Source organism: Sander lucioperca, chromosome 2 (assembly GCF_008315115.2).
Source record: "Sander lucioperca isolate FBNREF2018 chromosome 2, SLUC_FBN_1.2, whole genome shotgun sequence".
NCBI lineage: Eukaryota > Metazoa > Chordata > Actinopteri > Perciformes > Percidae > Sander > Sander lucioperca.
In genome coordinates, this window is record NC_050174.1 from 31907676 (window position 1) to 31921497 (window position 13822).

General features: G+C 40.7%; 1 protein-coding gene across 1 annotated transcript in view; it reads left to right on the plus strand.

The window, feature by feature from the left end:
- Positions 1-5026: 5026 nt before the first annotated feature.
- stxbp1b (syntaxin binding protein 1b) overlaps positions 5027-13822 on the plus strand; it is a 59275-nt gene continuing 50479 nt past the window's right edge. Inside the window, exon 1 of the mRNA XM_031300908.2 lies at positions 5027-5144. Coding sequence (XP_031156768.1) covers positions 5108-5144 — 37 coding nt within the window. The 5' untranslated portion in view covers positions 5027-5107. The remainder of the gene's footprint in view (positions 5145-13822) is intronic.

Below are 13822 nucleotides of genomic sequence, written 5' to 3' on the forward strand. Positions count from 1 at the left end.
GATAGAAAATCATTCATTTACAATAACAGAATAAGTTACAGGTGCATCTTTGCATTTCAAGTGTTGCATACGGTAATTTAGCCTACTTTTATGTCTCATGAGCTAAACCAGGTATCACTGTCACTGTGTCATGAGCCAAAGCATTAAGAGATTTTGATGAAGTGAAAACACATAGTGAGAGGCAAAAACTCGGACAACATCAAAAACACGGCTATTTTAATGTACACAGGGCCATGGATAGAATTGCTAAGCCTCTGTCCTGATTGACAGGTCGGCATATAGCCACCCCCCCTGAAGCATCCCCTGCTTTATCACCAATTTCTTTTCTTTTTGCAACCAGTGGAGTCACCCCCTGCTGGAAATTAGATAGAATGTAGAAATAAGGCACTTCCGCATTGGCTTCACTTTTCAGGCCTAGAAGCTTCGTCCATTATTTTTACAGTCTGTGTATTTAACATAGTTTTACTTTCTTACAGTGTAATTTGTTGCTTATTAGCAGAAAACTTTACCGAATGGCTAACCCTGCTGAGTCGCATCTGGTCACTACTTCACAGTCCCTTGTAGCCTGGATGTTCTCGGGAGTCCGGTGGAGTTTGTAGGTAGCTGTAATGTAAGGTCCCTGTGACTAGATCTCTAGTTAATAGTAAGTGGTAAAACATGGCTAACTGATGCACAGATTGCATAATTAGTACACAGGTAAATAAACATGGTATTTTAATAAATGTATTGATTGATTGATTGATTGATTGATTGATTGTGTATTGCAGTTCGGTTAAGTCTGGTGCAGAGGAGGGACTGGGCTGTTCCACCGCGTAGAGCCTTTGAAGAGAGCACAGTCATCAAATTGCCTTTTAAAGATTTAGTGCGTAACTTTTTTATAATAATGAATGTCTGTTACATTCAGGCCATTGCCAAATGAGTTGATACAAAGATAACAAAGACTATCGGCTTCACAAAACTCTCTCTGTATTTCTCAGCATGGCTGTGTTAAGAATTTCGTGTCATATGGCGACTTTCGCACGCAGAAACTTGAGTAAAGATAATTACCTCTTTTGAAGAGTTCATGTTTTTTTAATCCTCCATGTCCTCCTTGGCTACGTAAAAATTGTGTGGAGGAGGGGTGGGGATGAAGCGCGATCACGGAAGGCTTGTGTCATGTGGATGCACCGACAGAAGTGTTTTCTTTACTTAGAATTCCTCATGGGGGAGACAGAAACTACGCACTATAGCTTTAAGCTTTTTACTTGCACTGTGTGCAGTGTGTATTTTCTTAACCTCCCCTTTCGAATGCAACATTCAAATTACTAGACAAAAAAATTATATCCTGAGAAAAGTGGATTTTGAGGGGTAAAGCTCCATAGAGTCCCATTCATTCTGCACTCGCCTGTGAGCGCCCCCTATATGGATCAAGAGTGGAACTGCAACCAGTTCAGAAATCGGAAGAGAGAGTGGAACTTCTTCCCTTATTAGAAATTCTTTGGTTCTACACAGGAATTCTGCTGCAGAAACAGGATAAGCGGAGTGAAGTGAGAAAAAAAGCAGAAGTAAACATTCGATTTCAAAATAAAAGTCGGAAGTCAGAAGTAACTTACCTTTTTCGACCATTAAAATTTTTCTTTTTGGAGGTGATTGGAACGCATCACAAGTCCCCATGATGAAGTTGGAGTTTTCAACAGGACACACCTTTTTAAGCTCTTGAAGGTCAATCATTGCATTTAGAGCCCATCTACGGAGAGCCTGTTCACTCCCTATTTAGCCCCATTGTACCGAATTTGGTTGCAGTTCCACCGGAGTTCCACTGGGGGTGATCGCAGGCGAGTGCAAAATGAATGGGACTCTATGGAGCTAGATGGCTAAATTTGTCTCTTTCGCCTGATTGTCGTTGAGAAATCTCAGATTTGATTGTAGTTTTTGCAAGATCAACATGGATTATAGGTTGAAAGTTGAATTAATGAGTACTTATGTCCTTTCGATTTCTTACAGGTTGAGTCGTTGTTGCCCATAACACGCTAGCATTCTGCTAGTGAATGCTGATTGATCAGTGAAGGACTGATTACGACCAGAGATCCCGCTTGATGGCATCCAAAGCGGAACCAGAATGTCAGAGTGAATATTTCGGCGTGGTCTTTAAAACATTAGCAAACCTCTTTCTAGCACGTGTATTGACAGGGAGAGTCTAACCTGTCAGCTGTGTTGTCGAAAGAAAAAAGGAAGTGACTTGAGCTTGCCGTAAAGCAGTATCTCTGGCCGTATGATGTGTATGACGTCATTGACATTTTTAAAGGCTTTTTAGAACAATAAAGCGACTTTAAAAAAATCGAACATCCAGCAGTGTGTATTTTCTTAGCCTCCCCTTTCAAATGCAACATTCAAATTACTAGACAAAAAATTATACCCTGAGAAAAGTGGATTTTGAAGGGTATCGCGCCATAGACCACCATTCATTCTGCACTCGCCTGTGAGCACCTTCATATGGATCCAGAGTGGAACTGCAACCAGTTCAGAAGCCGGAAGTATCCAGAGAGTGGAAGTTCTCCCTTTATTAGAAATTCTCTGCTGCATTTTAAAACTCTAGACTCTAAAATGTAGAGTTATTTATACTATAGTCCTCAGTAGGGACCCCAAGTGCATGGCTTTCAGTAATCTGGCCATGCTGCAAATTCAAATGCTGCAATTTACTTCAACATCAAGCTAGTGCTCTCTCTCTGTACATTGCTATGTTCTGGTTGTTTCTCCTGTGAAGTCATTAATCAGCCTGCATATTTCACATCATGGACGTTAGCACAAAACATGGCTCAGAAACAGTGTGGAGACAAGTTTGCAATTATGTTTGTATTCCAAAAGAGTGAGAGCCCTTTGCTTTTCTCCTCTTCTCACTTGAAGAGCTGATATGCTGTTTACTTCTCCTCTGCTGCCCTCTCGTGGACTTCAAACCCAATAGTCACTTTTTTTCTAGAATTGTCTGAAGTGCGTCTATACATCATAGGGGTAGTCGTTTTTTAATTTGTTTTTTATGCATTTGCTGCATGGAATCATTATACTTAACTTATTTTTAAATATGAAACTAATATACCATATTAAATATATGTATTTTATATACATTTATTTACTTTTATTTGTGCTTTTACATTTTTATTTTATTACATATAATGGTTTTTGACATCTTTCTTGCACAGCAAGTCAAGACTGAATAGCAGGCATTGGGTTCCGGTTTTAACATGTTTTCTTAAAAAGTAAAACCTTGTAAATGATAGTCCATTGTAAGCATGCTTATTGGACTGCCTTTAGCAGCATAACAAGAGCCCCATCGAATATCACTTTTTAACACTATTCGATAGGGCTAGAATTCCAAATGTAGAACCCACCAAAATGCTTAAAAGAAACAGTACAAACAGTACACAAAAGTTGTTACTTATTAATTTGCCTATAATTCCTCACAGTAAAAATGTGATTTCGTGTCAATTGCTCTCAGTGTTTCCTCCAAAGTTTTATAGTAAAATTAGTACAGATATACAAATATTTGTTTTTCATTTTAGATGCGATTACAAAATTATATTCTTTTCTATTCACCTTTTAAGATTAAGTTTTACCCTATGTTGGTTCTGTGTGCCTATCTTGTGCATACATCTCACCATTCGTTCAAAAAGCTACGAAAATTACGCACTGTAGCCTAATTCATAAGCATTCCACGTTTTTTTTTGCTGTATTCACTACATTGACGGCCGGTGTATAAAAACACGTCTGGCTGCGAAGGGGGTGGATGGGTGGGCGTTAACATATAGGACTTTCAAGCCAGAGAGCGGTGTTTGCTTCCCGGGGAAAACTAAAGCCTTTCCCCCAGAAAATGCGTGTTCCTTAGGAGTGTTTTATTCCAAACCACGATATTTTTCCTAATCTTAATTCTTAACTAGTCGTTTTGGTGCCTAATCTTAACTTTCGTCGTGGCAAAATGGAGACTGGGTTGCAAATTTAACTGTAATGTCCGCCGAAACGAACGGCAGCTTGCGGTGCTCTGTACCCGGCTCAAAGTCACCTATTTTCGAGTAACTGAACCATCAACTACCGTTGATACAATGGAGGTCTGTAGCCGGCGTGTAGCCGGTGTCATGAAGCTCTGTAGCGGCTTAAACAACTAGCAGCTGTCACTCTGCGTCATGGAGCTTGTAGCCAGCCGGGATATCATACATTTTGGTGTGCATACACTTTCATGCAATATCATACATTATACATACGAACATACATAGTTCTTGAGAATGCGCTGTTATATGCACTGCTCATTTGGCTCCGTATCATACAGTCTATGCTTTATATGGCCCAACGGTTTGTTTTTGTTTTTGTACAGATTGTGAATTTAATATCAGATGTAAATTTCTCCACTTCTGATACGTGTGCAAAGTTTAATAACTTTTCAAGCACCTTTAGCCCCTCAAAATTGTGATTTATTGGCTTATTAGAAATAGAATAATAATTAAAGCTGCAAGCAGGGATGAACAGGCCCTCGCCCCTCCCGACATGTTGGCGGTACTGGCGAGACAAAGGTTGATGCAGTTGTGGATTTCCTAACCATCTGACCCTGTGCATGTGAGTTAGACATTATTTCCTGGGTGGAGTGTGTGTGTCACTGGAAATGACGTATTGCAAATTTTGTAGTCTATATCCAGGACATTCCGCTTCCGGGATTGCTCCGTTGGCGCTGGAAATTCCGCCGGATGTCATTCTTTTCGGCCGGATGTCCATTACTTTTGGCATTCTTTCTGTTGGAATTTTAAACTCCGGTCGATTTATGAGGACTGTGGTTAACTGTTCCTCAGTAACCTGCAGGGTAAATCTAGACAGCAAGCTAGACTATCTGTCCAATCTGAAATTTTCTGTTGCAAACTTTTTCCACATAGGTAAACTCCTTGTTAAAACATTCAGTATTCAATAGTATGTACTTATTTTACCAATGACATGCACTACTTCTACTACTACTACACACCACTCCTAACTAAATGCTTTTATTTTGGATTAATTGCAACGGAAGTGTGTTGCTTATTCTTATGAGCTTGACAGTAGTCGCACCGGTTAGTTTTCTTTGCACAGGTGGCCGCGCGGTTGAGTGCTCATCATGGCACCACTTGGACTGAAAGCCATTGTTGGAGAAAGTAAGTTTATTTTATTTATTAGAATATTTGTCGGTTGTTATAGGATTTATATGCTGACATATAATCTAGAGTTGATTTAATATTCGTTATTCCCAAACCATGTAAAGTATTGTAGCCTATATAGGCATGCAGGGCTATCCCCATTACCAAACATTCAATTAGAGATTTGAGTGCTTATTGCATCATGTAGCCTACCTTTCCTGATTACTGATGGTAATATAGGACAATACAGCTCGTGGTAATACTGTTTTTTATTATTATGGGAAGTTCGATGCGCAAAAGACACATCCGAGCCATGCAGCTCGCCAAATGGTGGTTTCTCCAGTTTTTATTATAAGTGAGATGAATTATACAAATGTCAATTTGTTCGGTGGTGTTGTGTTAGACTGTGATGGAAGTTTTTTCTATCGTACATTGACTCATTATTGGCGTATAAATATAGGAGCACGGAGTCCTGGTTTGGTGTAAATCCTGCCTCGCTAATCTTTGTCTGTGCGGATTAAGCGCTTTGACATCATTCTCCGAAGAAGAGGAGAGGTGCAGGAGGAACGATCCGACTCCAACAGCCACAGTAGCCTAACAGCTAAACAAGTGTTTGTTTCTCTGCTGTAGCCTATATGAACAGCAGCAGTCAATTTTTAAACATCATGTAATTTAGTAGACGTAGGCTACAGTAGGCATGCGTCAGGTCAGTTTGGTCCCACGCAAATCACGAAGCTCTCAAGGGACTAAAGGTGCGCACATTGAAAAAAAAACAATTAACTTTAATGAAGAAGGCATTGCAAAATCTTTAAAAAGAGACGGATTATTCCACTAAAGTGAAAAACCTGTTTACATCGGGATTTAAACCCCCCCCCCCCCCCTATTTATTATTTTTTTACACACACTAGTCTTTACACACACACACACACACACACACACACACACACACACACACACATACATGTGTATACTTATGACAACTAGAAATTAACCTAGACAACATAATTTGTCATAAATATGTCATTGCAGGCCTAATTATCAAACTTTAAAGAAACCATTTAGCTTTGTGTGAAACAATTTGGACTTGTCATTAAGATGTCATAAATGTTTGACAACAGTGAATACAGTACTGAGATGGTTTTCTTTCCAGGTGTGCTGCTAGCCCCCTTGGCCAGTCAGTCCCTATGACATGCTAGGTATCATTAGAAATTATGAAGTTAGAGCTATAAAATTACACTTGAGCACTTGGACGCTATTTCCGGGGAAACATCAAACTTCACAGTCAAACTTCACATTTTACAATTATAGTGACATTAATCTATGTTCTTGTCAAAATATTTGACCTGGGCTTATTTTATTTTCACCAAAAACGGCAGCTTAAGTTACTTACATTTCTTCTGTGAGTGAAAATAGCACACGGTCGGAGAGCGGTATCCGCTATTTTGGTTCCACTTTTGTCATATGTTGCATGCAGGGTGACCAGATGAGAATGTGTGAAATTCGGGACAGGGAAGTTGGGGGTGGGCATGGTCAAGTGGCCTCGAACAACGAACAGTAACAGTAAAACCTATAAAAGTAAAAACTCTACAATAAAATATTTTTTGTTCATGAACATGAAGTAAACTGTTAGAAACATGACTATGTTGTATGCAACAGTGTGACCTCTGCCTCCCCTGCGTGCAAAATGCCATATTCTTTCCTGCAGACTTGGAAAATGCTCGTAAAGCAGCAATGTACAAGTACTTCCCTCCCACTCCTCCTGGTACCTGCAATAATGTTTTTGCTTTTTGGCTGGCTGTAACCAGGTTCTGGGAATCCTTGAACATCCAGACCGGATTAAAGATATAGTGCGTAGTTTCTGTCACCCCCATGAGGAATTCTTAGTAATGACAACAAAACTGGGGGCAGGGGCTGCCTACAGAGATTCCTTTTATACAGAATGCAATAGTGGGGACAGTTTAGCCTGAAATCTTTTTAATAAATTGACTGTAAATCCCTCTGGGCCAGGAGCCTTATTATTCTGCATGATTTTCATGGCGAGGGGGATTTCCTTTACAGTTAATGGTGAATCTTTATACCTTTCAACATCTGGGTTTTTCACAGTAAACATTTAGATTATAGCCACATTTTGACCAAAGGTTCTGGGGTCTTTTAAGTCCCCAGAACTATTTTGAAGGAACTAGAAGGTTCCTTTAGCACATTGTTATCTGCATTTCCACAGGAGTCCAAAGACCTGTGAAAATTTGGCAAATAAGTCCGCTGACGTATAAAGCAACATGACAGGATGAGGGATGCTGGTGGTCATAAGGGTAAACACACATGGCAACCTGCAGTGTAGTGTGCCTGCCCGTTTCATAAAAAAAACATAGGAAAAAAGATTTTGTCTCACTGTCAAAAAGGGCGTAATCACTGAGAAACCATCAGAAAATAAGGTTTTGTATCTGTCATTCACAGCACTGCCGCACTCTGTCTTTCACGGTCGCCCCCAGATGCACGTCTGCAGCCGGCAATTCAGTATTGTCTCTTTCTCTCTGTTTTTTTAAATGAGTCTGAAAGCCGAAAGCAAAGCCTAACTTTACTTTTAATGTTATCAAATCAAGAAAAATGTTCTTGGCTTGTCCTAAAATGGTCATAAATCAATCCTAGAGTAGCCTACTTACTTGTTTACTAATACACCGGTATGAAGGAAATGGAGAGTGAAACTATAAAAGCGTCTGTCTCCACAAAATCGTCTGTTGAGTGTTGATGGTTATTTATTTGTGCTTTAGAATGCAACAGCTGTGAAACAATCAGAAATTTATATTTTTAGTTCTCTCATACACAGCTCTCTCTGTCTCTCTTCGCTCACCTGAGCCCGCAGCCAACATCTCTGCAGCCTGCAGCTCAGTGTGGCCCCTGTTTTGCGCAATCTCTCTCTCTTTTTCTCTCTATCTTTTTTAAAACGACAATAAAGCACTAATTTATCAAACAAAATGAAGTGTTCTCCCCTCGTCCTAAAATGGGCATAAATAGATATGAAAGTACTTCATACTTCTTTATGAATGAAGCGGTCAGCGAATTGAAGTTGAGTGTTTCGCCAATCAGCAGTGGTCATCCCTGCAAACTCCACCCCGAAGGTTCATGTACTTTCAGAAAGTATTACCTCAGAAGGTTCCTATCTAAGAAAATAATTTATTTTGGTGATGTCAGATGGAGATTCAGACTTATATAAAGAAAAAGAGCAAAGGACAGAGTTAATGGTGTTGTAAAGTGCCTGATGATTCTTTTATCCTGGCCCTCTCCTTTGACCCTCTACAGGTAATAATGCAGGATCACTTAATTTTACTTAATTCAGTGTAGTATGGGCATATTCCTAAATAAATTTGGAATTGACCAAGTTACCATATACCAACAAACACAAAGTTAATATGGGGCTGCTGAGAGCGAGAAATTCCGCCGGATGCATGTCTTTTGGCCGATGTCCGTTTTCTTCTGCTTTCTTTGTGTCGGAATTTTAAACTCCGGTGGATTTATGAGGACTATGGTTAAAGGACAAATCCAGCGCAAAATTAATCATTGTACCGAGTCGAGTGTTCTCTGGTATATGTTTTCATGCTAATTGAATGTGACCAGTTTCAGCGCAAACCACTAATTACCTTATAACGCTACTTGTCGGGGGAGAGGGTAAAGTAAAAAGAAATCGCTATTTCTATACCACTAACAAGGCTCAAAATAGCACCACACTTTCACGGTAGCATAATGAGGGTCCCTACATGTAAACCGAAGCATTGAGAACTTTGTAAGTGTACAGACAGTTTATTAAAAAGATAGTTTAGAAAGACAATACCGTTCATGTATACGGGCGGGCGCCATCTTGGGAAAGCAATCACGACCAGTCGAACGATGAACGCCGTGCAACCAGTAACCAGTAACATAGTTCAAGCACGGCGTTCGTCGTTCGACTGGTCGTGACTAGGGTTGCTCATCAGGAGCAACTTGGGGTTCACCTCTACCGCTCTACCTCCTGAGCCACAGCCACAGCGACTACTTCACACTCAACACTGCACTCCCGTTGGTCCTCAGCAATACAACTGCAATGTGCGAAGTCGATTCTTAAATTTTAGACATGTATTTGGATCTTGGCTTAGCAGCATTCAGTGGCTTCATTTATTTCAGCTACAGTACTTTAACAAATGTAGTCAATGTTAACACAGTCACAGTCCGAGAAAATAGCAGAATGAAAACAATATTGTAGTTTATAATGATTCTAGAAATGCATATAACTTTAGCTTGTAGTAATATATTGCCCATTTTTTTGCCTTGTGTGAGGGAGCTATAATGCATGTAACGTTAGCTTACTGCAATATATAGTCCATGTTCTCATCTTGTGTGAGGGAGCTACAGGGATGTAGCAACTAGTGATGGTCAAATGAAGCTTCGCAAACCACTCTTTATTTTCTGAGCTCACTAGATGGCGCTCTCTGTTCAACAAAGGGTTGAAAACACTGAATTGCCTTTTCTTTGAACAGAATGAAGCTTCATTTGACCATCACTAGTAGCAACTCCCCGCCCCAGCTGCTTTACAGAGGCTCGCAACAGTGTGCTGCGCATGACGTCTTTTGTTTGGATCGTTTGAAAGACACGCACGCACGCGCACGCACGCACGCACGCACGCACACATGGTTACACAGCACTCATCATCCAAAATAAGTCCACATGTCCTGCTTTTCACAGAGATCCCCTACATAGTTACAGTTAGTTACTGTGATAAAATACAATATTATAAACCTGTATTATGCCACAGCAGCAGCAGCCTGTTGTTGTTTGTCTCGCCTGTGAAATCTTCTTGTCAGGCCACGTCCCATTCTTTCACGGACACTTCCACTTAATCCTTCTGACCCAATGGATAAACAGGACCATTCACACTAACTGTAATCACTAGCTTCCCCTTCAGAAAGAATGGTCTGACTGACTGACTGAGTGTGAGATTTGAAACATCTGATCCACCTTTATGGAAATGTTTTGTGATAAATCATATAAACTTGGCCTTAAATTTCTGACAAACATTTGTGATTAAAGAATAAAAACCAATGTTATGTCATTCACAATTATTGTCATTAGCCACACAGTTGGCTCACTATTATCATGTCATGATAATGTGCTTATGACACTATGAGGAGCAGCTTCTCAAGTGAAATGTCACAATGGCTCTCTGTCTTGTCTGACATGCTGGACATGTTGACAAGTGCTGTGTAACCATGTGTGTGCGTGCATGCATGTGTGTGTGTGTGTGTGTGTGTGTGTGTGTGCTTGTTTGTGAGCCAGTGATGCTGCAATCCCGTGACGTCACATCTGCTGACACAGAAACGGCCCAGAAATAGTGGTGGGGAGCGGTGGATGGGGTAAGAGGATTGGGAGGATTGGCAGATTAAAGGCAGTGATTGCAGTGGGCCTGTTCCTCCCAGCACTGTTCAGTCTGACAGACAGGACAGATGCTTAAACTCCAGTGAAAGAAAACGGGATGCTACTCAGCAACACAAGTGGATCTGACACATGCTATTCTGTATCTAATACGTTAAACACTTTTTATATTATTGGTTATATGATTATATTACAGTGTATATGTTATTATTATTTTTTTTTGTGGTGATCCAGTTTCCTCATGAGGGATTGAGTTATTCTTCTGTCCCTCTGTTTCCCTGCTGTCCCATTAGCTGTCCCAGCTGCATAAACTGTCCCTCGTGGAAAAGGATTTGCACAATCATGAGATTGTGTGCTTGTGTCATTTTGTATGGAGGAAATATTTATTCATAATTCAAATTGAAAGTCCAAAGAGAAAACGAAGCGAGATCAAATTAAAAATATTATTATTTTTTTTTTAATTTTCCATTTGGCTTTTCCATTTGGATTTAATATTTGGCTTTTGAATTTCAATTTAACATTGGCTTTTCCATTTGGATTTAATATTTGGCTTTTTAATTTCAATTTAACATTGGCTTTTAATTTGGATTTAATATTTGGCTTTTCGATTTCAATTTAACATTGGATTTTCATTTGGATTTAATATTTGGCTTTTGAATTTACATTTAACATTGGCTTTTCATTTGGACTTGACACATGTCAATGTAAATGAGGAGGCATGGCCCAAAGTCTGGTGGGAGGGTCTGAAACAAAAGGGGTGCAGAGGCACCTTATGAACAGCAGGGGGAGCTGACTGCTGGGGAGCACATTGTTGAGGAGCATCTGTCTGCAGCTTGGCCACCAGGCTGGCTTATCCTCTTATTTCACATGATAGAAACTGATGATGTAGGCTAAACACAAACGACATTTCATGCAACAACAGTGAAGTTTTCATGTAGATACTATAATTGGGCCTGTGTTAGTGAGGACTAGATTAGGACTGTATTTAAAGCTGATTCTGGTTTCCAACTTCGCCCCAGGTGTGTTTGTTTAAAACACGGACAGAGACAACTTCTCTCTTCTGATGTTTTATTTAATTAATCAACAGTAGAAACATGGGTGTGGGTAGCTCTGCTACGTGTGTTTGTGTGTTGTCAGATCTCAAGGACACACACACACACACACACACACACACACACACACACACACACATACACACACACACACACACACACACACACACACACAATCTCAACCGGGTAGTCGTCCGAACTGCGACCTCTCCTTTTTCTTTCTCTCACTTTTTTCTCCGGGTGGTGCGCGCAGTGTGAGGTGCGTGTCCGCGCTATTCTCGGACACGTACTCACAACAATCACTCCTGATTGACGGCCTTTTGTACAGCCTGTGTACTTTTTCGTTCATTTGATTTCCGATTTTGAAACGATATCCAAATTTGAAAAATGGATCATTTTAAACGGTCCGTGTACTTTTTCGTTCATTCCGATTCATTCAGATCTGACCATCGGTCTATTTACAACTGCCCAGTGTTGTAGTTGAGTCACCAACTGTCGAGTCAAGTCTCGAGTCCCCAGTGTTCGAGTCCGAGTCCAAGTACAAGTTACCAAAGAAGAGTCAGAGTTGAGTCCGAGTCGAGTCACCATTACCTGAGTTCAAGTCAGAGTCGAGTCTCAAGTCCCCAGTGTTCGAGTCCAAGTCGAGTCATCAAGGTTGATTCTGTGTTGAATTCCAAGACTGCCTACATTTCTCCACTCTGGCACCTTTAAAGAGCTGATATACTAATAAAAGAGGGTCTACATTAAACAAAATGACACCACTGTCACGATTGCAAAGGGAGTTTATTTACTGACTTTTTTCTAAACAACATTTAGCTGTGCTCTTTCCAGCATTGGATGTCAAATCCATGTAGGCGAACTTCACGATCCGGGGCACATCTCTCTGCATTTTCCAAATGTGAACATGTAGTAGGGAGCCCCCAAATCATGCACTACAGTTGCATATATCAATATCAATTCCTTTGTTACGAGAGTAGTGAAAGTAAGAGCGAGAATGCAGCGTTAAGTGAGTGACGTCAGTGAGTGTGTTGTCAAGCAAGGAGAGCGAGCGGTAGCGGTGTCCGACTGAGAAGTGTATGTGTGGCTGTGAGGAAAAGCGAGAGAAAAAAGAGATCCCAAAGACGATGTAAAGACGATGTGTTACCCCCAAAAGAACATCAGCCCTGGATGGAACGTCTCCCCAGCTGCTTCCTGGCCGGTCTTGGAGCCAGAAACAGGAAAAGCTTTAATCTAGAAATCTAGACGCATCCTAGCGGCAGCAAATGTAATTTGCAGCCAGAGCCGTCTAGCAACTCTCTGTTGGCTTACGAGCTGGAGAAACCAAACTCTGACTTGCGACGGTTCTGCGTGAATTGCCTGCTACTTGAAAACAAAGAAGATGGCTGCTGCTGCTGTAGAACAGCGGTCCTTCGAATCGGCTTTGGCCACGACTCCGGAAGACTTGGAGTTAAGCTTTTCTTTGAGAAAAGAACAAAGAATGGCACTGAAGTCATTCTTAAAAAAGGAAGATGTGTTCGGAGTTTTGCCGATCGGATACGGCAAAAGTTTAATCTATCAACTAGCTCCGCTACCTTCTTTGATGCTCTGGTTGGTTGTAGCGCTATATTGCGTGCAGAGGGAATTTGAAAGACAACCATTTATCCCGCCCCTTGGATTGAGCCCTGCCAATGGTGTGTTCCCAGACCCAACATCTTGATGTGGGTCTGGCTTGTCAGGCTAGAAAAGTATAACATCTTATATCAAATTTTTATAACCTATTTAGTCAGAAACTTCATCCAACGTCTGAGTCCTTTTTCTTTTTTTTTAAAGATTATTTTTTTGGGCTTTTCTGCCTTCATTTGATAGGACAGATAGGTGAGAAAAGGGAGAGAGAGGGGGAAGACATGCAGGAAATCGTCACAGGTCGGATTGCAGATTGCGGATGCAGGTCCTCTGCATCGAGGCATAAACCTCTCAGTATATGTGCTACAGCCACTAGAGGACTCTGCCACTAGAAACATATATATAGTTCATAATTGCTACTTTAACAAACGACCTATGGGAACATCTCCTTCATCCCTAGCACTTGCCTATACTGTCTATGCCAGAAGACGGGGCTGTCGGTGGTGGTCACGCGTAGAGCTTTGCTCAATCTAGCCTTGAAGATATATTTTAAATGTCTAGGTCTTGGGATATCTGCTGATTAGATTTTGGAGTACAGTGCAGTTTGACACTTAGCTGAAGAAAATCAACATATTGACATTT